We start from the raw sequence: 23,666 nt of genomic DNA, 5'->3' as shown, positions 1-23,666 counted from the left end.
ATTACAAATCGAGCTAGTCTTGTCCAGGTTTAGCTTGTGCAGGAGATCTCATTCGTGATGGAAATGGACAATGGCTGCATGGTTTTATTGCGAATTTGGGAGTGTTCTTCGTTTAATTTAGAAATCTGGCGGGCTGTTTATAGATTAGCGCGGCAACTTGGATTTCTTTCTTGTCTACAGATGGACTTGGCTGTTCTGATTAATGCCATCAAAGCTTCCTCCTCTTCTCTGGTTGGGAACCGCTTTTATTTTAAAGAGCTTAATCTTTTGCTTCAGAAAGATATGGAGGCTCGAGTTTCCCATACCTATAGGGATAGAAATCGCAGTGCAGATTGGTTAGCTAATGCAGGACTCTCGACTTGTATTGAGATTTTCTATCGAAGAAACAAGAACAACAAAACACAATTTTATTAAAGCAGAAACTCAGTAGCACACAAGAAACAAAGCACATAAACACATCACTTTATCCCATTCCACGAGTCTTTCACACGCAATTCTATTTGTTTATTTGAAATATCCATGACTCACTACAACACTCCACAAAAGGTCCCTTGATGCTCTGTAGAGTCTCAGCCGGAGATCTCAATGGACTTAACATCAGGCTTCTTGACTTCCTCTTTAGGCACAGTCACTGTCAAGACCCCGTTTTCCATACTAGCCTTCACCTGATCAGCTTTAGCATTCTCAGGCAATCTGAACCTCCTCAAGAACTTACCACTCGATCTCTCAACTCTATGCCACTTGTCATTTTTCTCTTCCTTCTCTTTGCTTCTCTCTCCACTTATTTGTAAAACCTTACCTTCCTCTATCTCCACTTTCACTTCCTCTTTTTTCAGCCCTGGAAGATCAGCCTTGAAAACATGAGCCTCTGGGGTCTCCTTCCAGTCTATGCGTGTGCTGGCAAATGCTGATGTTTCTTTGGCGACCTCTGAACGTGGGGCTGATAGGGCCGTGCTTGTGAAGGGAAAGTCCTGGAAAGGGTCCCAGATGTCAAGAGAGAAAGGATCAAAGACGTTGGTTCTTCGGCCACCAAAGAGGGAGCTTGGGACGAGAGACATTTTCTTGGTTTCTTGTTGAGGTATTTGAGAGGAAAGGGAAAACAAGGTTTGCAACGTGAAAGCTAGCTGATTGTAGAATTAGAGCTGAATGTTTGTGTTTCTTGTTCTTGGTATGAATTGATGAATGAGAAAGCCATTTATAGGAACAGAAAAGGGGTATTTTGCTAAGCATCCATTTTAAGTGGCAGGTTCGAGAGGCTTCAAGCAAGGGAAGATGGAGAGTAGCGATCTTTCTGGAACTGTTAAGGGATTTTGATGTGCAAGCAATGTCCATTCTGGAATGGGCCAGATAGCCCACTGCACTGAGGGACATTTTTGGGTATGAGCATGAAGTGTACGAAGGATACAGTCATTGTTCTAGAAAAGTCTTTGTGCCTTCACCAATTGATTAAGGGCAGATTTAGTTTCCCGTGGGTCCACTATTTTAGATAAGTGGTTTTTAGTTAAAGGTTGTAAATTTTATTTTGATAGATATTTTATTTTTTTAATTGGGATGAAATATTTTAATTTTGAAATATTTTGATATGTGGTTTTAAAGTTGTACTGTTTATATATATATATTCAACAAATATAATTTAAATTCAAGATAAATTAATTATAAATTATGCAATACAAACACAATATCAAACAAATATAATTTTAAAATTTAAAATATTTCTAAATTGTCAAGATTAAATAGATCTTTAGCTTAAAGTAATTCAATTTAATTAAAATATCAAAATATTATGAAAGTAAAATGTTTTAACACAAATATTTTAAATATAAAGTTAGGTTAATGTTATCAAGGCTAATGAAATCTAAAACATCCCTTGTTTTGCTCAAATTCCTACAAAGTATAAACATGAAAAAAATAACTTGAATATAAACTATATATATTAGTGATAAATCTAATTTTAAAAAATTAATATCATTGTTAATGAAAATAGTAATAATAATTTTCAATATTATTATTAATATCATTGTTATTGAAAATAGTAATGAAAAAAAGCTTTTTATAATTGGGTGATTTAATTAATTAAATTGAATAAGGTTCAATTTGATTCAATAGCTTTTTAAGAGCGGAACGGAACATATGGAATGAAACCAGAACGTTCCGGGCTGAATTTAGCTGAAAAATCCAGAACGGACCGAGATTTAAAATGAAATGAAATTTGTTCTGTTTTTCGAATTGGCATGGAATGTTTCGGCTATTTCGGGCGAAACAAAATGGAATTGACAACCTTGGTTTTTACCGTTGTTTGTATCGCATAAGTTTCTTTTTCAAAATATTTTTTTATTAAAAATATATTTAAATAATATTTTTTATTTTTTAATATCATCATTCATCTAATAAAAAAATTAAGAATTTTCATAACACCCATAGTTATGAAACCCGGTATGGAGGTTGACCCGATCAAGTGACCGGGTCTCGGGTTTTATGGGTCAACCCAGGTCAGCCCAGAGAAATTAAAAAAATAAAAATTTCATATTTTATATGAAAAAATTAAAAAAAAAATCAATGTGAATATATGCTATACATGTTGTAAATTATAAAGTTTTAAAAAATATTTTAAAAAGTTTTTTATCGTATATTGAAAAGATCTTATATTATACTTTTAAGTTGAAGTATTTAAATCAAAATTTTTTTATTTCATATTTAAAAAACATAATTTCTTTACATTGAAAGTGTGAAAAAACTCTTATGATTCAGTTCATTTCTTATTATTATAAACTGTAAAATAAACTTTATGTACTTATAATTTTTTTCAATAAAAAAACTAAAGTAATTAATTTAATGGATTAAAATAAAAACCCTACACGTAACTTAGATAATTACTGTCTCTTCAATCTGCACCCCCCCAGCTCTCTCTCTATCTGAAAGGAAAAAAAACCGCTCTCTCCATCAGATCTCACTTTCACTAGCGATCGCCATGTCCTCAGCAACCACTGCTCGATCACTTCCTTTCCTCGCCTTCATTTCCCTCCTTCTCCTCTCTCCCGCTCTTCCCCTGAGTCGGTAATAACTTGCAGAGCTCGTTATTTAAGTTTCATGTGTTTCGTTTCCAAGTTTGACTCAGATCTATTAGTTTCTGCGGGATTTAAATATTAGGTTGATTGGTGTACATGAATCGAGTTTTGATTTCGCAAATGACAGTTTTTGCATTACAAACACCGGGTCTCGTCCGGGTTTGCTCGGGTCAACCGGGTCATGGGTCGACCCGGTCTTGCCGGTTTTTTGCATTTATCGGTCTTTCTCCTAATCCGAACCGGTCTAGCCATCGGGTCGACCCGCCGGACCGTCCGGGTTTAATAACTATGACGACACCAACAAATATGCACCTAAAAACGACGTGTGCTCTCGTAACAGGTTCAATTAAGATCAGATGCGGGATTGGTATGGCATAAAGTGCAATTGTCTCCAAGCTTCCAGTGTCTTTTGCAAAGTTCTGGCCGGTAAGGATGTATTTCATTTGTCTTCTCAGGGCAGAATCGGATATTTCAATATCAGAGGCCAGAATTCAAGTGGAAAAAAAAAGGATATGAATGAAGATTAAACTAGTATACAAAACTAACTAAATTAAGGACCGGAAGATTTAAAAAAAAAATAAAAGAAATAAAGATCTCTAGCTGGTACCTGCTTTAAATTACTATTGTAATTAAATATAAGCGGACCATAATTGAAAGAGAAACATCCAATTCAATGTATTTTTCTCATGTTTGAAAAAGAGGAGGGACGATTATTACAGGCAACGTGGACTGTATAGGCAAACATTTTTAATATTTTTATTAGATGGGTCTCGGCCCAATAATATCAAGAAGGTTTTCTAAACTTTGGGTCATGAATCCAGTATAAATTGAAAGGAGACATTTTTGGATTACCCTCGATTCATCTGTGAGCAAACCATTTATAAATAACACAGATGAGAGTAGATGGGCCTCTTTTATCTAGCCCATGCAGGTCTTTCTCGTTTCTTCCTCTAAAAAGATCGTAAAAAACTTAGGTGCTGAATGGGAATGTGGTCGGAGCTGATTTCCGGCGTCATTGCGTAGGGCTGTCGATTGGAAAACCATGTTTTTGATGCTTTAGTCTGTGTTTGGTTAACGGTTAAAAATTGAAGTTCATGTAGTAATGGGTAGTTAATCATTGATTGAATTTGGTTGGATGCGATTTTACATATCCTTTTCTTTCAGCACCCGCTTTTCTTTTTTTATAACGTGAAGATTTACTGTATTATTCATTTTCACTTTAAAATAGTTGTTATTATTATAATGAAAGAAATAGTTGTTATTCAATTTTAAAACAAATATTAATAAAAAACAGCATGAATAGATTTTATAGCAACACAATATATTCTATTTGAAGAAAATCTGAAAAATCTGGTTAGATTTTCATAAAAACAAAGTGGATAAAAAAGTTATTTCTAAAAAATCAAATAATTTGTATTTATTAGTTACTGTCACCCAATAACTGATATTTTCAATCATTTGTTCCGAAAGCTTAACCAATCCATCAAGATTCATGACTCTAGATTCTCTAAAAACAAAGTGGAATAAAGAGCTATTTAAAAAAAACAAATAATTTGTATTTACTAGTTACTTATCACTCAATAACTGAATTTTTTAGTTATTTGTTCAAAAAGTTTAATCTTTCCATCAAAATTCACGACATTTGAACTAAAAGATATCCAAAAAAAAAAAAAAAACCTTTGAAATACAATATGTCATTAAAAAAGAAAAACTGAAAAGCAGATGTCTGAATAAATGACATCAGATGTATAATATTTAATTAAATTATCAGCCACATGTTACATCGTCCAGTTGATAGATCAATTGGCTGCAGTTAAAATTTTGAAAATATACTCTTCAAATTTCTACTTCTATAATTTGATCTTTAATTTTTGAATTCTGTAAATCCATATGTTTTAGTATCAATATCAAACCTTTAAATTCAATATTTTTATCAGATTTGTTCACTGATTTAGCCATTTAGGTGCATCTGGTGGATATTTCGACCTTCTTCTCGTAATTTTTTTTTTTTTTTATTTACGTGGGATGTCCGGGCCATCTTGCGCGCACCACAATTATTCTTCACGATCCACTGGATATCCTGCAAGCCCAGGGGCAGGTTAGGCACCGCGGAGGTGACAGGCGTACACATAAAAAATCGAACCCTGAAACAGGGGCGGAACAAATCACACGGTTGACCACAGCAGCTAGTCCCTCAAGTGAATAATTTTGCTGCTATTCGTTGTGGTAACAGCATCCCAGTTGGCAGGGTCGGTGACCGATATATTAAAAATAAGATTTTTAATATAAAAGTTAATTCAAAAATACAAAATAATTTTTTGAAGAGCCTGGACAGCCTGCGTTAGCTGCGCTTCGCCATTAATTTTCCATTCCGATTTTTCCAAGTGGCCCATTTGACAACCGCTTCCCATCTTCTTCAAGTAGCTTGCTTCCACAAGATCAAAGTTCCATTCCTGGGGTCCCAAAACATGCACCAAGATCTGTCGTTTACGTAAGCTTTGGACTGTAGCCACGGGTTTATCCAATAGCAAGCAGCCGTTCTAGCGCGGGCAGACCTGGATTATGTAACAGTTTGGTTCTAGCGCGGGCAGACCTGGATTATGTAACAGTTTGGTCTTCTCACAGAGAGAGAGAGAGAGAGAGAGAGGATCCGAGAAGCGTCTGTAGATGTCCAGAAGAGGGAGTGGGGTTTTATTTGATGATCCAACCGCCAGGAAGGATGGGAGTCCAGGATTCTGACAAGTGAACAGAGAGTGGGCTACAGCTGGATTCCATTAGCACTTTAATAAACAGTAAGAATTAGAATTCAAAATAATATTTTTTAAGATTTACTTTTAATATTAATACACAAAAATAATTAAAAATTAAAAACTTAACAAAAAACCAACAATTAAATCACAACACCAAACAAACCTTAGTCTTTGTCAATAATATGGTCAAAGCCTACTTTACTTGGCCAGATAAACTATAATCTTTATCTCCATAAAGGCAAACAAAGTTTTCATGGATCTTCAGTTAATTCCATGGGAGACCCGGACCCAAAAAATGTTACTTTCTTTTAATCTTATCCTTCTTCGTAATTGGTTATTTTAATTCAATAAAAGAATACAATTCAGTTTTTATCGAAAAGCAATTACTATCACCAGTACAGAAATCTCATAAATAACAAGACTGTTACAAATTAGTCCGTGGCGCGGAATGGCTTGAGCCACGGCCTCCTGGTTTCCGAGAGGAATTGGCATATTGTCAAATGGGCTCCACAATCAGAAGTGCTAGCTCATCCAGCTGTTGGTGCATTTTCGACTCGCAGGTGGTCTACAGAGTCGCAATGCAACTAGAGAATAGGCTGGAAAGGGAGGAGATCGAAAGGGCCGTCAAACGGTTATTGGTGAAGCTATTAGAAAAGGAATCTTGTGTTTAAAGGAGCAGGCAAAGAAATGTCTTGTTTTTTTTTAAATTAATATTTTTAAATCATTTTGATAGGTTAATAATTATTTTTTAAAAATAAAAAAAATATTATTAAATAAAAAAACTTTAAAAAATAATTATAATGACAGTTACACGTAGCCGAAGAAGATAATAATAATGACAGTTCCACATTCCCCAAACATTGGAATCTCAAGTTTAAAGTAGAAGGAAAACCTTCATGCCAATCACTGTATATTCTGGGAAACCTCGAACTAACCCCAGGTGTATCTACCCAAATACAAATAATTTTATTATTTAAGCCCAAAACATTTCATAGATATCTCGATTGGATACTTATGACCAGTTTTACTAATTTCATTTCATTTTTTATTTTTTTAAATGGTTTATTGCAAAAAATAAGATATTGGGTGCAGTTTTTTAACAATCTTTGACAAAATACCCAATCAAGTAATGTTTGGAACATTTGATACCTGATTCGAATATATTAAACTAATGCTCAATTTTTCACTCAATAAACTCCTTCATTACGGGTTTATTAGCTTGTTTTCTTTTAGTATATGATTTTGGTCCTCGTCTATCCGTGCGATGCGTCTCCAATCTCGCTCCAGTCTTTATAATTGCCAACATCATAGAAATCTGGGACTAGATGGGCCAGAACCTGAAGGGTGATTTCTTCATTTCTTGTTCCTTTTGATTTTTATGAATTTTTCTATCGATTGTTTCACATTTTGAAGTGGTTTTGAAGCTTGCGGGTTAAAAAATACAGCTATCTAGAACCAGCATCGAATTTTAGGGCAAGCAATGCTACATATTTACAAAAAATAATTTTAAAAAGTATTGTGTGCTCTAATAGTAAAAACACTAACTTGATAGAGGCAGTAAAAAAAAAATGTATATATATATTGCGTGTGTTTTTAGCAGCAAATAAGTTCCAGCTGATCCAGGACCTACCACTGTGCTTATCTCGTGCAGAACTCCATGTTCCATGTGACAGGAATTTAAATTGGTCGTTGGCATATCCTTTTCAAATTTTAATGTGCATGAATTCCGAATTCAAACAATTCATTTTCAACAACTCCTATCACTGGAGTGCAGAGAAAAAAATGGTCACTTAAAAAATAGCCACGTATCATAGGAAAATCCCACTAATTTTGTTGTGACAAAAAAAATATTAAAAAGGTAAAAGAGGTGACGTGGTATTAATTTTAAATTCTTTGGCTGACATATAAAAAGAAAATAAAAGAAAAAAAAATACTTGATAAAAATTACATCCATAAATATTTATAATGATACCTCAAAATACAATATACATAAATAATAAGTTATTTAGAATTTGAGATAGTGATTAATCAATAATATATTCAAGAACTTGAATTTCTTCTCTTTAGTTTAAGAAATTTCAAGTCAACGGTAAAGACTTTAGTACCTACAAAAAACAGTCTAGGTTGAAGTTGCTTAAGATCTTTCGATAATAAAATCAGTATATTTACAAGAAATATAATAAATAACTTAAAAGAGTTTTAAATTTAATGAATAAAGATGTTTATTCTTAAATTTTAAGGTAGTTAATGCCTTGAAATCTATATATGTTTATTTTAAGAGATAAAAAGTTTTGAATATATACATGAATGGTTAAGATGATATTTATACCCACTAAACCTTATTGTTTTTAGAGAAGGGAAGAACTGAAAAGACCTCTCATGTTGGCAATATTAATGAGAGACAAATATCTCTTACATATCATTGATAAGATAATAAGTATAACATATCCCTTAATAGACATTATATGCACCTATGAATGCGAAGAAATCATTACCTCAATACGAATGATTATTCTAAAATGATATACATGATGATTTATCATGTCTTCAATATTTTTATTTTAGGGCCATGTATATAGCCTTAGAGTTTGGTAATTGTTGAATTCAAATACCTTAGGTTTGACATGTTTGCTAGACTCATGTTACTTTGAGCTCGGCTGACTACCAAGCTCGGGTACTTAATATTTGACATGTTTATTAGACTTAGGTGTCGTGGACTTGGTTGACTACAAAGTTTGAGTTCTCTTTGTATAACATGTGTGCCAAATCTATGTTATTCTTGGCTTGATTGGCTACTAAGTTTAAGTGCTTTGAGTATAACATGTTTGTCAGATCCATGTTACCTTATACTTGGCTGACTGTCAAATCCAGGTTATTTAGGAACTGACATGTTTGTCATATCTACCATGTCTCTAGCTTGACTGAATACCAAACCAAAGTCTTATGAATCTAATATGTTTACTGGTTTCAAGCTATTTTAAACCTGATTAATTGTCAAGTTCAAGCTTTTTGAATATGATATATTTATTAGACCCGACTTACCTTGAATTTAGTTAATTATTAAGTTTAAATTTTATGGATCTGATATATTTATCAAATCCATTTTATTTTTTAAAATTATGTATACTTATAATTTTTTTTAAAAGTAGACAAATCATTTAGTGTTGACACAAAATTTCGGTCCACATCTATCTAGAGAGACAATTCCGTATGATTCACGGAGATACATCATTCTCACCATCCCTGTCGTATTACTATATTAGATTGTGATTTATGAGTGATGGCACAAAATTAAAATACATGTTCTTCCTGGACCTTGAGCCTGCAGCCTGCTGGTGCCAAATGTTCTTCCTGGTTAGCGCCTTTTAGAATGACCTGATCGCTTCTTTCTATACAGTATTGGCTGAAATGATCAGTAGAAATATTCAATCTCTCTATTCAATAAATGTCCAAATCAGAACTAAATTAATTTATCAATGCCAAGAAAGACATGGTTTATTATTGTCTGCTAATTTTATTCATGAAATCAAGGAAATCCGAAGCAAACCGCAGTGAAATGGTAAGTGCAAGCAATATCTTACTCCTCTATCTCAGATATCATGTACTCGCACACTCATCGTCCTTATATCCTCAATCAAACGGTTCAGATTACAATAAGAGGACCCACCTTCTCTGACACTCTTTCTAGACAACTCTGCCATCCTAGTCGCCGATCTTACAAACTCCTCCCTCCTCTCCACCATCAGGTCATTCACCATCTTTTCAACGATCTCTCTATCGCACTGGTCCTTCATGTCCAACCCTAGCTTCCAAACTTCACCCACAAACCTACTATTCACCTGCTGGTCAGCAAAATAAGGCCAGCAAATCATAGGCACTCCAGCCACTATACTCTCCAAAGTTGAGTTCCATCCACTGTGTGTCAAAAACCCAGCAATTGCCTTGTGTGCCAAAACCTCCTCTTGTGGCACCCACCCCGCAATAAACCCTCTTTCCTTAGTCCCCTCCTCAACCTCCACAGGAATTTTTTCAAATTCACCATCTTTCGTGGCAATAGAATCAGGTCTTATAACCCACAAGAACCGCTTCTTGCTACTAACAAGACCATACCAGAACTCCAACAACTGGTGTCTAGTCATCACTGTGAAGCTGCCAAAGCTAACATAGAGCACTGATTTCTCAGGTTGATTATCTAGCCATGTCATACAGCTCCTGTCAATTTCCCTCAGACTGTTGGAGGATTGACACGATTTTTCGTTCTTCGCGCTGAGCTTTGCTTGTAAGTGCTCGTGGAGAGGTCCAATGCTGTAGATCTCGGGGCAATGAGTTCGGATTTGAGACATCAATGGCCCTTCAAGGTCTTCGAATGTGTTGAGTATGAGTGCTTTTGCTCGAGGGGACTGTCGTGTCTCATTCATGACCAGTAAGAGAAACGGGTGTGTCATGTCACTGACTCGGCAAAAACTAGGAAGATCTCGGCACCTGAGAAAAGTTTCCATCCCCGGTACTTTGGTTATGAGACGGTCCATATCTTCATTTCCTGCAGTCTCAACAAACACCAGATTTGGTACTCCTCCTTAAACTAAAAAACAGTAGACTCTCAGTTATCTACGAAGCTCTAAGGGCAGACAAGAACTCGATAAGAACACGTTGCACCCAAGAAAAAAAAAATGTCCAAAATATATGAATTAGGGGCAGAAACCAAAGCAACAAACACTTGTTAATGAACGAAAGTTAGATGGAGTACTAATACCTCTGATGGGAAGTTGACCACCTTCAATAATGTCAAAAATCGAAAAATAAGCCCAGAAGGAACAGGCACTAACGGTACGAAAATAAATAAACGGAACTCCAACCTCAATGGCAACATCACCAACAAATCCAAGAATCCCATCTCCTATAATACAGTTAACTGGCGGCTTAGTCTCAAGCAAAATCTTTTTAAAGACTGGCTTTGTAACCAACTTCATCGCGTCAAAAAGCTCCATGAGCTGGCCACCTGAGCGCGGGTGATCTACAGGCAGGCCATCAGCTATGGTCTGGAATTGGAACCCAGGATATTTCGTAAAACGATCTTCAATATTCGTATAACGGGCTAGAAGCTCATGGTTGTGCTCGGAATTTAGGAAGGTAATGTTAATTCCGGCGAGGCTTAGAAGCTCGGCTAGCTTGAGCATGGAGTTGACATGGCCTTGGCAAGGGAGAGGAAAGATTAGGACATGAGGGGGAGGATTCGACCTGTTTTCCATTTTTGCTCGTAGGAAGCTAGTTCTGAATGGCAGTGCAGGAAGGTTGCTCGCTTGCTACTCCATATGTAACGTATCCTTGTATATATTGCAGTAAGATCTCCGAGGACTCTCAATGTACTTTAATAATATATTTTTCAAATATGCGAATTAAAAAATAATCACTTCATGGTTAAAAAATTAACGTCTGGTAGACAGAGTACATGGATCTGTCAATTGCAAACCAACGTAATCGAACTAAATACTTGTTAGAATTGTTGCGTGGAACAATTATTGATGTACTGCACTGTCTGACAAAGCAGCCTCTGCAGCCCATTCTTTAAAAAAAAATAGCTGTTATTATCAAAGAAAAAAATACGATAGCTTGTGAGAAAATAAAAAAAGGGCTGCTAGTGCATCAATGAAGAATGTATTTGCTATTACTATAGATGTTATAATTGTGGTTTGAAAAAAATTATTTTATAAAAATATTTTTAGTTAAGATTGGTTTGAAAAAATAGGTATTTGGTTAAAACTTTGGTTAAAATTGAGGTTATAAAATAATTAAAAATATATATATTAATATTAATGATTTTTAATTTAAATATTATAGATTTAACTACTGTTATTATATCATGAAATAAATAATATTGATATCAAATATTTTTTATTATTTCATTAAACTATGTGCAATGTCATCACATACGAAATCTATCCAACAATTACTATATTTTTCATGGTTTTTTAAGCGCGCAAGAACAAAAACTAAATTTTTTGTTACGTTATCAAACGATCTCTTTCTAATTTTTTGAATAGAAAAAATATTGTTCACATTCACATTCATGTGAACAATACGGGTGCAATTAATTAACTACACTAGTTTTTCAAAAAAAAAACTTTGCGTGTTGGTTTTTTTTTTAAAAAACTGTTCACTTAGTGAACAGTGTGCGGTGGAGCATGGCTCCATTGTTCACTGAACAATGGAGCCATGCTCCATTATTGAAGTTCCTTTCCCACCACGAGAAGCAGCAAAATGCTGCTTCTCAAAACCTGCGGTCCAATCTCTGATTTTAATGGGTTCAACCAGCAAGACAAATTTTTTTTCCTTAACTAAATGCTGTCATGTGTGGCTGCGGGTGAATCTCACCCGCAGCCACACTCCCAAACGGCCACTAAAAAACAAAGAATAGCTATCATTGTTGATAAAATAGGAAGAAGATCTATCATTAAAGCCTATAAATTAAAAGCATTATTTGAAGAGAAAGACGAGTAGAGAAATACCTAAGAAGAGAGAAAGAGATAAGAGCTGCTAATAACAGCAGCTGCAAGTGCAGCCATAAAAGATAGTATTTGAGTTGAATGGATGTGATTTTTTTTTTTATGTTTTTTTTTCTTTATCTTTAATACTATAAACTATTTCCGTGAATATAAATGATTTGCTAAATCATATTAAATATTTTACCAGTATGTTCAGCTTTCAATAAACAATGATCATGAACACTACCTCTTCAACAAAAACCCAACAATACATACAATGTTATAATTAATTGTTAGTTAGCTTGAGATTAATTGGTTCCTGCACTTATTACATTTTTTTGGCAGATCCTACAATTAGTTTAAAAATCATAGCTTATGTATAGTTTGTGAGATTTGAGATTGTTTGTGTTAAGGCACTCTTAAGTAAAATGAAGTTGCTAAAAAAAAATATATGCATGTTTCGAAACTACTTGTTTTTTCTTGTTATCTACTTTTGTTTCTAGTAAATGAGCTTTGGAGAGAAGTTGTATTTGCAGCTATGAGTTTGATTGATATTATTCTATCTTCTCGTAGTTCGAGTTTATCTTGTTTTTAGAAGTGAAATCCAATACTGAGAAAAATGGGCTTCAATATCAGTGTATCGCAGTTAAGAAAGGTGGCGTTGAGACCAGAAAATGCAAGAAGCTCGGCTAGCTTAAGCACGGAATTGATATGGCCTTGGGCAGGGAAAAGGAAGATTAACAGATGAGGAGGAGCAAGATCACGCTTGTTTTCCATATTGCTTCTAAATATGGCTGGGAAATTACTTTGTGCAAATAAAACTGCATAAGGGCTGTGATTATAAATGGAATGGAAGCTCCTAATTCATTGATTGCTTAAGTTAATTGAACAAGTAATTTCAAAAATTGAACAACATTTTCTTGTTCTCGTGGACAGCGCTGTATCTTGGCAAACGAAGGTTGCATCGCTTCTGTTTGTTCTCTTCCTCTTTTTTTTTTTTTTTTTCCTATATAATAATACATGGGAATCGAACCTGTGATTCCTTCTAGAGTAAATCACAGTTTAATTTCTTGAAGAATTGGATCGATTTTTTTTTTGGTTCCTCTCAGTTTTCAAATTATAAAATTATTTCAAGTTTAAAAATGATTACTTCCTCAAAAACAGAACAAAAGTTCCAGAAAAGATTCTACATGAGGTTTTCTTAGCCGAGTTAAAGAGGAAAATTACTGCTCACGTGAACATTAAAAGCGATTCAATTAATCCTTTATAGTCTCACAAGTGTTATAGTTAATTAGCCCTTCTAGTTTCTTATAGTCCCGTGAGTGTTATAACTAATTAATAATATTCTATACCGGAGATTATTAAATAATTTACCAATCCGAGGATGCTTGGAGTATGATAGAGGTTTATTTTAGAGGATGTTTGATAATTTTGCTGTCAGTTTATTAAAAATTATTTTTTAAATATTTTTTATTTAAAAATAAATTTAAATAATATTTTTATTTTTTTTAAAATATTTTTGATATCAACCTAAATATAATAATTACAAACCAAGTAGATATAAATTGTGCTGCTACATGTGGCACTAACTTTAATTCCCTGCGCTTCTCTGCCTTCAATATAATTAAGCAGGTAGAGAATTCCATCGAAATGCTGAAGAAAAAGCTTGAAAAGTTGCAAATTCCAGTTAACTTAGTAAAAGCTCGGATTTCTTATAAACATCCATGGAAGAAAGATATGGTAACCGGCCCGTTAAGGTAATGGCCAAGCTAATTGATAGGGGCAGCAAAATGGCATCAAAAAACACCTGCCGAGGAGCGTTGTGGTTATTTGACTTTCAAAAACGAGATGCCGTTGAATTATGTGGGCTTCGGAGTGGAGATGGCTTGATATGATGCCATTAATGGCTTTCCTCCTCGGATGGCGGACTCGAGGCCCATTTACTTATGTTGCATTCAGACTTGAAAGTCCAGACAAAACCATAAGAAAACAAAGCCCAGGGAAGAAGGGTATTTTTAGATCTCCACAACTTTCAACTTTTTTAACAATACAAACATTATTTGTATGTTTGATTCAATAGCTGGGGTTCACTAATATGCAGCGTGTTAATGGATATAGTTGTTGAGTTGGTTTTGAGTTCACTGTTGCATCCAACTCAACTTTTATTTTTTTTACAAATTGTAAGCCTGATTTATTTAGTTTTTTTTTTCTTTTTGTACCTAAGCTAGGTGTATTGGGTTCCTTTTTTTTAAGAATGTTTTAGATATATACAAGTTGGGTCTATATCATTAAATTTTATGAGACTGTATTTAGAAGTAAATCTATAGCCTGAATTGTAAGTGTCATTCCAGTATTAGGTGTGATTTTTCACAACTTACACCACTATTAAATTCTTGTTAACTCTCCTTCCATAAAAGATATATTATAAGCTCTCTCTTTTTTTTTGGTTAAGTTGAAGAAATTTAGGAAGAGCCCACCAACAAGAATTTTGGATATAAAATATTTATAAATAAAATAAATGCCTTAGTTCGTTGGTTATAAAAAATAAAGATATAAACAATATATGGTACAAGGGTTGGGTCAAATTAACCAGATTTTATAAATCCTAACTCACTCTTCAATCAATCAATGATATCTATTTTATAGTTTTTTTATTCATTATTATTTATAATATTCATATCATCTGATTTTAATAAATTATATTAGGTTAGATAATTCAAATATTATAAATAAACTTGTTTTTTTTAACACATGTAAGAACCTATTTGGCAAGGCGCTTGGCCGTATGTTTACCAAAACTTTGATTTTTTTTTGTTTAAAATCATTATTTTGTTTGTTTTTTTAATCGTTTAAATGTAATGATATCAAAAAATTTTAAAAATAAAAAATATTATTTTAATAAATTTTTAAGTAAAAAATATTTTAAAAAATAATTATTACTACAATAACAAATATTACTTAAATGTACCCGCATCATACATACACTCTCTATTTGTTAAATCGAAGATATATCATAATAATAATAATAATGTAAAAAGGGCTTGCACACGCAATTATGGATCATTTGTTAGAGTTTGTACCCAAAAAGGACAAGAACTTGAAAAGCTCTAAATGAGTGCATATCTGGAAAGCTTTGCACAATAAAATAGACATTTGAGCTCTTTTTTTAAAAAAAAAAAAAAAGTGGAAAAAGCCAATATCATCCTCAATGGCGCGTATGTTTTATTATGCAAGTTTTCTATTTTGTCCTCGCTATTCTTTTCCCTCACTAAACCTTTAATTCTATAATGTTTTTTTTTTTTTATCAATTAAAGTATGTTTTTTTTTATCATGATAAAGTGGGCATGATGAGATGTCATAAAACCTCAAAAAAATTCCCGGACAAAATGGGTGTAGAAGCTAAAAATAGCGAAGTTTTATCCTGAAATTTTACAAGATGAAATTTAATCCAAAAACAAAATATGATCCTAAAATTAGCAGGTAAGCAAGCCCAACAATCCAACGAAATGCAATGAATAGAGAATGGTAAAATGCCACACTCTACCATTTACTCGTCTTGTGTGGCCGCTTGATCAAGAACAGAAGAGATTTGCTAAATTATTAAAATGCATATAGTTGTGTGAATATTTACAGAACAAGACAGATTTGCTACTATTGGTCATCCTCATCTTCATTTTCATCTGAGTCATGAACGTCATCGACAGCAGCAACCTTAGATGCATTAATCCTAGAAGACGCTGATCGAATCTTGAATGGTAATCTTGCATTGTTGCTAATCACAACATTATCACAACCTTCTTCCTCTTTCTTTAAGTCACTGGGTGGCAAAAAGCAATCCATGGACAATCCTTTTATGTTAAAATCAACTTCTTCAATAGCCCAAACCTCCTCCATTCTTGTCCTTGAATGACTCTCGGAGGTCTCACCGAACCTGAACAATGAGACCGAAGTCCTACCCTTATATGCTATGTTAATCCCATCTATGGTTCGGTAGTCTTGAATTGTTGACTCCATTGTGGTCTCCCAAAAAATGCTGTCATTGCCTGAAGCTTTAATCCTTAGAAGGTGAGAGTCTTCTAATTGGACCAACAGACCCGTTCGTTGGCTGAAGTAGCCCCATAACGTGTGTCTAATTATTTCTACATTGCTACTGCTTCTTGCTCTTAGTGAAGAGGGTTCAGCTTCAAGTTTTAGCACGAAACAGTCTTCATTGTTGATTGCTTTCTCGCCAGTGCAAACAGAATTGGAGAATAAGTTGGCTGTAGACTTTGGATCAAGACCCTGTTGGTTATGAGTCGAGGTATGAGAATTTGTGAAAACAGAAAGAGAAATATATAAAATATCTTCATGGAAGGTCATATGCTCATATAACTGAAGGAGCAGATTGCAAGATGTTCATTTCACCATTAATTAAAAAACTAACGAAGAAAGAAGAGTACAAGATGTTCTGAATTAAAAAATCGCCAGATTTAATCGGAAAATATGTATTTTAAAAAAAAATTAAATGCAGGATGGACTGCTTGAAATAGATCGAGTTCCATTAACGGGCTTCTCGCCTGTCTGTATTTTAAGGGCTCGGTTGAAAAACAACAGACTTCATTTCTATCCACAATCTGGGCCACAGTTATAGAAAAGTTGACTTGAAAACTTCAATAGATCAGCTGGCATCCCTTTCTTTTATTCTCATTTCTTTTCTTTTTTTTACTGCATGACCAACCATACCATTGACTTAGAGAACACCACTGATGCTTTGACTTTAAGAACACCATTTTCCAAAATGTGGTCGAAGAGGTAAACAGCAGCCTGATAATTGAGAAATCTTGGTGGGCTAGGTCCCACAGTAAAGTGAAAACAGAAAAATCATCCCCCGGCCTTTTCTCTTAATTTAGAAAAATTCAAATGACATGAACCCCACCCGGGGAGGTGGGAGTTGATGAATTGAAGTGAACATAAAATTCATGCGCCAGCCCTTTTCTACTTATTGAAAAAGTCTAAGGAAACCCCAAAATGAATCATCCAGCAAATTAACAACCAGTAAAAACCCATAGAAATTACAGAGCCATGAAAATCATTGAAACAAATCCTGAGTACCCATAAAAAAATCAGATATTAACAACTCGATTCATGGGATCTTACCTGGAGAAAACGTCTGAGAGGCCTAGGTGGGCCTCTAGATGCATGAGAGTGGTGCCATGGGGTTTGCCTCCAAGCAACCTTACCGTCGCTGCCAGCACTAATTTTGCACCCAGAGACCACTAATTCCAAGCACCACAAATCAGGCCTTTTTTGCCATAGAACAAACCCTCCCATTTCTCCACCTCCATGATTCTGATTCTTCACTCTCAGCACCTTATTGCTGTTCAAGCTCCCTTCACCTGCACAAAATTCTGATGCTTCCATTTTAACTTTCCCCATGGCATACATGCTGTCCACAGAATTCAGAGCCCTCTCTCCTCCCACTGCTGCTATGTATTGTTGCACTATGTATTTTGCCATGGATGCCTCCTGTACGACACATGTAGAGATCAATAAAAACATAAACTTCCCACACACAACCATAAAAAAAAAAAAATTACCTTCACGACTACTAACATTGGATTATGAAAAATAATCATAAAAAAAATTAAAGGATTTCAATATTAACTTACAATAGGCTGGTCTTTGATGTTACAGTTGCTGAGCTGGTGATCACAACGGATTTGAAGAGGGATCAAAGGAGCACCAACAACACCAAGCAAGAGTTGAATCTCAGTGTTTTTGCCTCCAAAAAGAGTTGTCATGGACCTTTCGCTGTGTGGTCTCATCCAGGCTTTCATGTTTTGCCATGACCTATTACTATGCTTGTTTGAAGCAAACATTTCTTCAGGGATTGGAACCTCGAGAACTGTCTCGAGCCCATCTTCACGATCAAAATTTGGACAAAGTTTCCTCATATCGGAGAGAAAGATAGAGTAGTAGTGGTGGTCTTTGATTTGTTTTGGCTTCGAAAGATTGAGAGAGTAATGGGGTTTTGCTTTAGCTTTAGAGTTTGTCGAGTACTAAAGAGAGGAAGACTTGGATTGAAAGAGAGATGGAAGGGGGAGTGTACGTGTGTTTGTGCAGCTAGTGAACATTACCAACCGACCATTGGCCACTACTAACGTGGTACTCTTTGTCGATGTCGTGTTTGCACGCCCTTCCTCTCTTTCTTTATAGACTCGTGTATAAACATATTATATTTACGATGATAAAAATTGTCCGAGGCTGAAAGCCTAAGAGTGTGTGAAAATTTCATGGGTTTGGTAGGTTAATTGGATATCACTTGTTTCATTTTGCTCTCTCCAACGACTTGTGCTTTGATTTTTAACAATCTAGTTTGAAATTTTTCTGAAAGATGTATGGTGTTGATATTGTTGCATAATTGTCGCTTTAATTGAATCCTGGATTTGTCTCTACGCAGTATAAATCTTTATATGATTCAAAGTCTTCAAGGAGCTTTACATTTTTCATTAAATTTATTATTATGTCTCTTGATAATTAATATTATCGCCGCCAATCTTTTCATCAAGATATTCGTTTATTAGGATCACGAAAGGTCAGTTTTAATTTTTTCAAAAATACAAAACAATTTTATCAAGTCGAATCAAACTGGCCTTATGATGATTAATAGAATTTGAAAATCAAGAAATTGGATAGAATTAACATATCAATACTTGTCTTTATTACAATCTGACGGTACCAAATCAAGGAGGTGCCGTTTTGTACTCCGATTTAGCGGCTAATTAATGACCCACAAAATAATATATTCGACTTAAAATGCAGGCTAACAGATCACTTATCTTCAAGGTTTTAGCCTAATTAATTAGAAAGGAATTAAGGGAGGTAATGATACTGGTCAGCAATAAAAAGGCCCTTTAATTATAGAAGGGGAAAATTAGAAAGCAAATTAATGGCTCCAGTTAAGAATTGAGGGGATGGATGTCTGTGATTATGAGCACTTTGCTGCTTTGGCAAGCAGCTAATTGGATAAGAATGGTTATGAAGCTTGATTAAAAGTAAAATGTCGGCCAAACATGCCCAGTGCCGGAGCATGCGGCCGACATTTTAATTCGGATTAAAGCCATGTTTGTTCGGAGCACAAGCAAACTGATTAGTCTTAAACTGTGTGGCATTTGCCGTGCCGTATTAGTTGGTTTCTGAATCTTTTTCTGGATTCACTGAATTGCAATATATGGTGCGATACTTTACCTGATCGGACCAAGTCAAAGAGAATATATTTAGATTTTCATTCGAGGATCCAAAGATTGGGAGCTTTCAGAAAGGTCTCCAATTATGATGTGCACGTTGGTACCTGATTTAAGGGTGGGTAGGAGTATGGTACCAGATGTTTTGTAAAATGTTCAGAAATATATTTAAAAATTTTATTTTTTATTTAAAAAATTTATTTTTTATATTATCCCAAAAATATTAAAAAATGAAATTTTAAACAAAAAAATTAAAATTTAGCCAACAATTATTTGGGTTGCAATCCTTAAGCGGGGTGGGTTAATACTACATCACATTTATGGATTACTTTCTGCACGCAAAGGTGGCAACTAGGTAACAATTTCACAAAACATTCTATAGATCACCAAGTTTAATGAACAAAAAAATTATTTCTTAATTAGTCACTGGACTGAATTATCCTCAATATATATCTACCTGTTTATGCAAGTGAATCAGAGCAATATTATTTTTTAGGGCCCCACGGTTAATTTGGTAAGCAATAATGTATATGCATTAATAGCAATTTTAACATTATAGTAGTAATTGTTTTATAAATTATTTTTTATATAGTAATGTATTGAAATAATATTTTTTTAATTTTTAAAATTTATTTTTGATATTAACACATTAAAAAAATCTAAAATTATAAAAAATTAAAAATTGATTTTTTTTAAATAAAAACATTTTTAAAATAAAAAAAAAACAAACATTCTGAGAGATTCTTTGTTTATGCTGTTCCCCATGTATGGACAGATCTAGCGCATGTCTGATCATAAACTGTCAGTTCCCCTGCTTCCTTTGTTTTTTCTACTCCACATCTGAACTCTATCATGTGCGATTAATTTGTGAGGGATATAACCATTGAGGGTACAATAATATGTTGCGAGTATTTCACACGGTAACATTCCTACTTCAGCTCACGGCTTTCCAACTGACAGCTTAATCTGACAACAGCTCTGGCTTGGAACACCATGTTTTTTCAAAACAATATATTTTTATTAGCTTATAATACCTTTTCTTTTTCAAAATCTGAGAGTATTTTCATACGGGCTTATAAGAAAAATGCCAAAACAACATCAATAATAATAATAATAATAATTCATTTTCTTTTATGAAAGAGGCATCCTATGTAAAAATTATGAGTGATCAGCCACTCGCGAGCAAGAACAAGTATGGGTTTATGACAATATAGCTGAAATTAATTAAATACTGCACAAATGAAAACAACAGAAATAATAATATAAATAAAACTGACAAATAATTAGTGATCAGCTCCCCCACCATGAGCTAGCTGTGTGCATGCCAAGGGCAGATTAAAGACTGATAGTCCCCGCTAATTGCGGCTTGTTTGCAGCAGGGACTGGCGCATTGACCTCATCTGACCACCGCATCTATCAATCGCTGCTTGGACTTGCAGTGTTTTGTCTTCTCCTTTTCGGCTACGTGATCAGGTGAGATTGGATGATAAAAATGATTTGGCTAAATTCTCTCCGTTTGTTTATTTATTTATTTATTTATTTGTATTGCTATATATATTACAACTCGATGATTCATTTTTTTATTATGTCTAACTGATGATTTAGCCTCAAACTAGTATTATTACAAGAAATTGTAAAACTAATAACACCTTTATAGAATTAACCACCATTAAGCCATGTGTCTGTTCACTACCATAGCATTTTATTAACTGCTTAACATCTCACAAATTATTGTGTACTGGAATAATTAAGTTTTTTAAAATTTTAAATTTGATTTTTGAATCTTTTATGTATGATTAAGTCTTTTTAAGCGCAAATTAGCACCCAATTATATGTTATTTTTTAAGAAAAAGGTTGAATTGAAAGATAAAGGACTAAAGCGTAAAGGATAGGTAAAATAAATGGTGTCTTAGAATTTTATTTGAAAAGTTCAGTTTATTAATTCTCTATTTTTTTTAGCTATCGGGTAACTCATTCCTTTAGTTTTTCAAAACTCAATTGTATTACCAAACTTCATTTCTCTCATTTCTAGTTTTTTTTTTTTTTGTGAGAAAAGAGAGAGAAGTTTGCTGAATTCTAGTATAAAGAGAGAAATTTGTTGTTGGTGATATTTTTAGCATAGTTTTGAAACCCGACCCGGCCCGGCAGGTCGATTCGGTACCCGATCGACCTGAGGCTAGAACCGGGTCGAGTTGATGAAAAAATATGAAAAGTCATGACCCAGTGTAACCCGACCGACCTGGCCGACCCGACTGGTTGACCCGGCATAACTCAGTCAAAAACCCGAAATGAGACAGTTCATCTACCCTTTTAAGAAATAAAAAAAACAAGACAGGCCCAGGCGCGTAGGCTAAGCTAGAAGGCCTACACCCTTAGATTGTTTTATTTTAACGCCAAAGTCTACGCGGTTAGGCATTTTTTCTATTAGTTTTTAAAAAATTGACAAAACAAATCATTGAACCCAATTGAGTCTATTATTCGGGTAGCGGGTTTAATGGGTTAATCCATAACATCCAGGGTATTATTATTATTTTTTTTTAGGGGTTTAATGCTTTTTTGTCCCTCTATTTAAAAAAAAAACAAATTTACCTTTTGTTTTTTTTTTTATCTCTAATCTAAATGAATACAATTTTACTTTTCGTTGTCAATGATCTATCTTTACTATCCTGACCCCAGGTGCCTATCACAATTTTATTTACTTTTAAAAATATATTGTTTCATAAAAAAAATATTACGCACTTTTTTATTGTATAATTAAATAAAAATAATTTATGGAATAAAAAAAATTATTGAATTCAATGCCGTGCATAACTTTCATTACGAATTTGTTTATTTAACTCGAGTTCACTTTTTTTTTTAATTAAATAGTTTTTTGACTGATTTTATTTTTTAACATTAAGTTAAATTGAAATTAAGTTTTTTAATTTGGTTTTTTTTAAGATTATTCCATTAAATTTTGCAAATCAACTTAAATTAATTCTAATAAATTAAATATTTTTCTATCTCGGGATCAAATTATTCTTCAATTCATGATTACTCTATTTCTCTTTTTGGGAAAAAACATTACCGTACCTAAATATTTTTTTTCGCTAAAAAAATATTTTAATACGACCCGTTGCTGATAATTGAAGATCTCGATACGTACGAGGACAGGGCTCCTTCGCGGATTGAACAAGGATGATGTTTCTAAATGGCACAAGCTCACATGTACTCTGGTGGCACTGACTAGTTCACGATACATATTTTTGTGCCAATCTTGTCTTTCATTCCTGCATGTAGTATGTCTTAATTACTACTTCGTTCATGAAAAAGTCACTAAAGAACAGCTAGTTGTCTCCCACATCTCCATTAAGGACCACCTAGCTGATGCACTTACAGAACCTCTATCTCGACATCGATCTCAGCAGCTCATGTACAAGGTTGGTGTCTAAGATGGGAGCACCATCTTGGGAGTGGGGGGCATGTTAAGAAAACACCAGAGAATTTCTCAAAGAATCCTCTCAGAAAAATCATTGCAGAAATTAAATCTTTCTCCAACTACTACAATATCCGAAGATATATCTCTATTGACCAAGATAATTTTGTAACTGTATATATTCTAGCCGAAAAACGTGAACGAAAACATACTTGTATAGCAAATTTATTTATTTATTATTTTCATTTACCATTTAACTAGTTTTTGTTGAACTTGAGCTATATCCATATTTGTGCTGGAATACGGTCCTGCATCCAGGTGATAATGCTCTCAAATTCCCTTCTTTCATGTATGTTTAATTGTTTTAATCCATCGACATTTTTTCTTTAACGAACAAGGGATAAATCTTTCAGATATAAATTTTGCTTGCATGCTCACCATTTTTTGGCACCATCTTGTTATTTTCAACAAAAAGTAGTCCTTTGTTTACTTCCATAAAGCTGAAAGATCTAGAAAAGAAAGCAGATTTAGGAGTGCATGGAGATGTCTAGTACCGCAATACCTATAGATCAGGTTAATATATCATTCAAGTACATATATCATCAGGCGAGAATATATTCAGTGATTTTTCCGTTGGATGATGTGATATACCTCCTAATAATTTTTCCAATCTATTCAGGCTCAACACCAAGCGTATCCAGAGCAAACGCTAAATCATTCCAGGTCTTAGA

General features: G+C 33.9%; 3 protein-coding genes across 3 annotated transcripts; all 3 read right to left on the bottom strand.

Moving 5' to 3' along the window:
* Window positions 1-382: 382 nt before the first annotated feature.
* On the bottom strand, window positions 383-1,179 carry LOC133704826 (18.1 kDa class I heat shock protein-like). The gene has a single exon (XM_062129840.1). It carries the CDS (start codon window positions 1,056-1,058, stop codon window positions 570-572), a length of 489 nt encoding a protein of 162 aa, XP_061985824.1. The 5' UTR covers window positions 1,059-1,179; the 3' UTR covers window positions 383-569.
* An 8,105-nt stretch (window positions 1,180-9,284) lies between these two features.
* Window positions 9,285-11,168, bottom strand: LOC133704308 (7-deoxyloganetic acid glucosyl transferase-like). The gene is made up of 2 exons (XM_062129105.1): window positions 10,569-11,168; window positions 9,285-10,355 (listed from the first exon to the last, which is right to left on the bottom strand). The coding sequence occupies exons 1-2, from the start codon at window positions 11,062-11,064 to the stop codon at window positions 9,406-9,408; spliced, it is 1,446 nt and encodes a 481-aa protein (XP_061985089.1). The 5' UTR covers window positions 11,065-11,168; the 3' UTR covers window positions 9,285-9,405.
* A 4,520-nt stretch (window positions 11,169-15,688) lies between these two features.
* On the bottom strand, window positions 15,689-18,477 carry LOC133704309 (uncharacterized). Its single transcript, XM_062129106.1, has 3 exons — window positions 17,946-18,477; window positions 17,434-17,802; window positions 15,689-16,578 (listed from the first exon to the last, which is right to left on the bottom strand). Exons 1-3 carry the CDS (start codon window positions 18,228-18,230, stop codon window positions 15,949-15,951), a joined length of 1,284 nt encoding a protein of 427 aa, XP_061985090.1. The 5' UTR covers window positions 18,231-18,477; the 3' UTR covers window positions 15,689-15,948.
* Between the last annotated feature and the right edge of the window lie 5,189 nt (window positions 18,478-23,666).

The sequence above is a fragment of the Populus nigra genome, chromosome 10 (genome assembly GCF_951802175.1).
Source record: "Populus nigra chromosome 10, ddPopNigr1.1, whole genome shotgun sequence".
NCBI classification, from domain to species: domain Eukaryota; kingdom Viridiplantae; phylum Streptophyta; class Magnoliopsida; order Malpighiales; family Salicaceae; genus Populus; species Populus nigra.
Note: the sequence above shows the minus strand (reverse complement) of the source record. Positions and strands in the feature narration are given on the sequence as shown.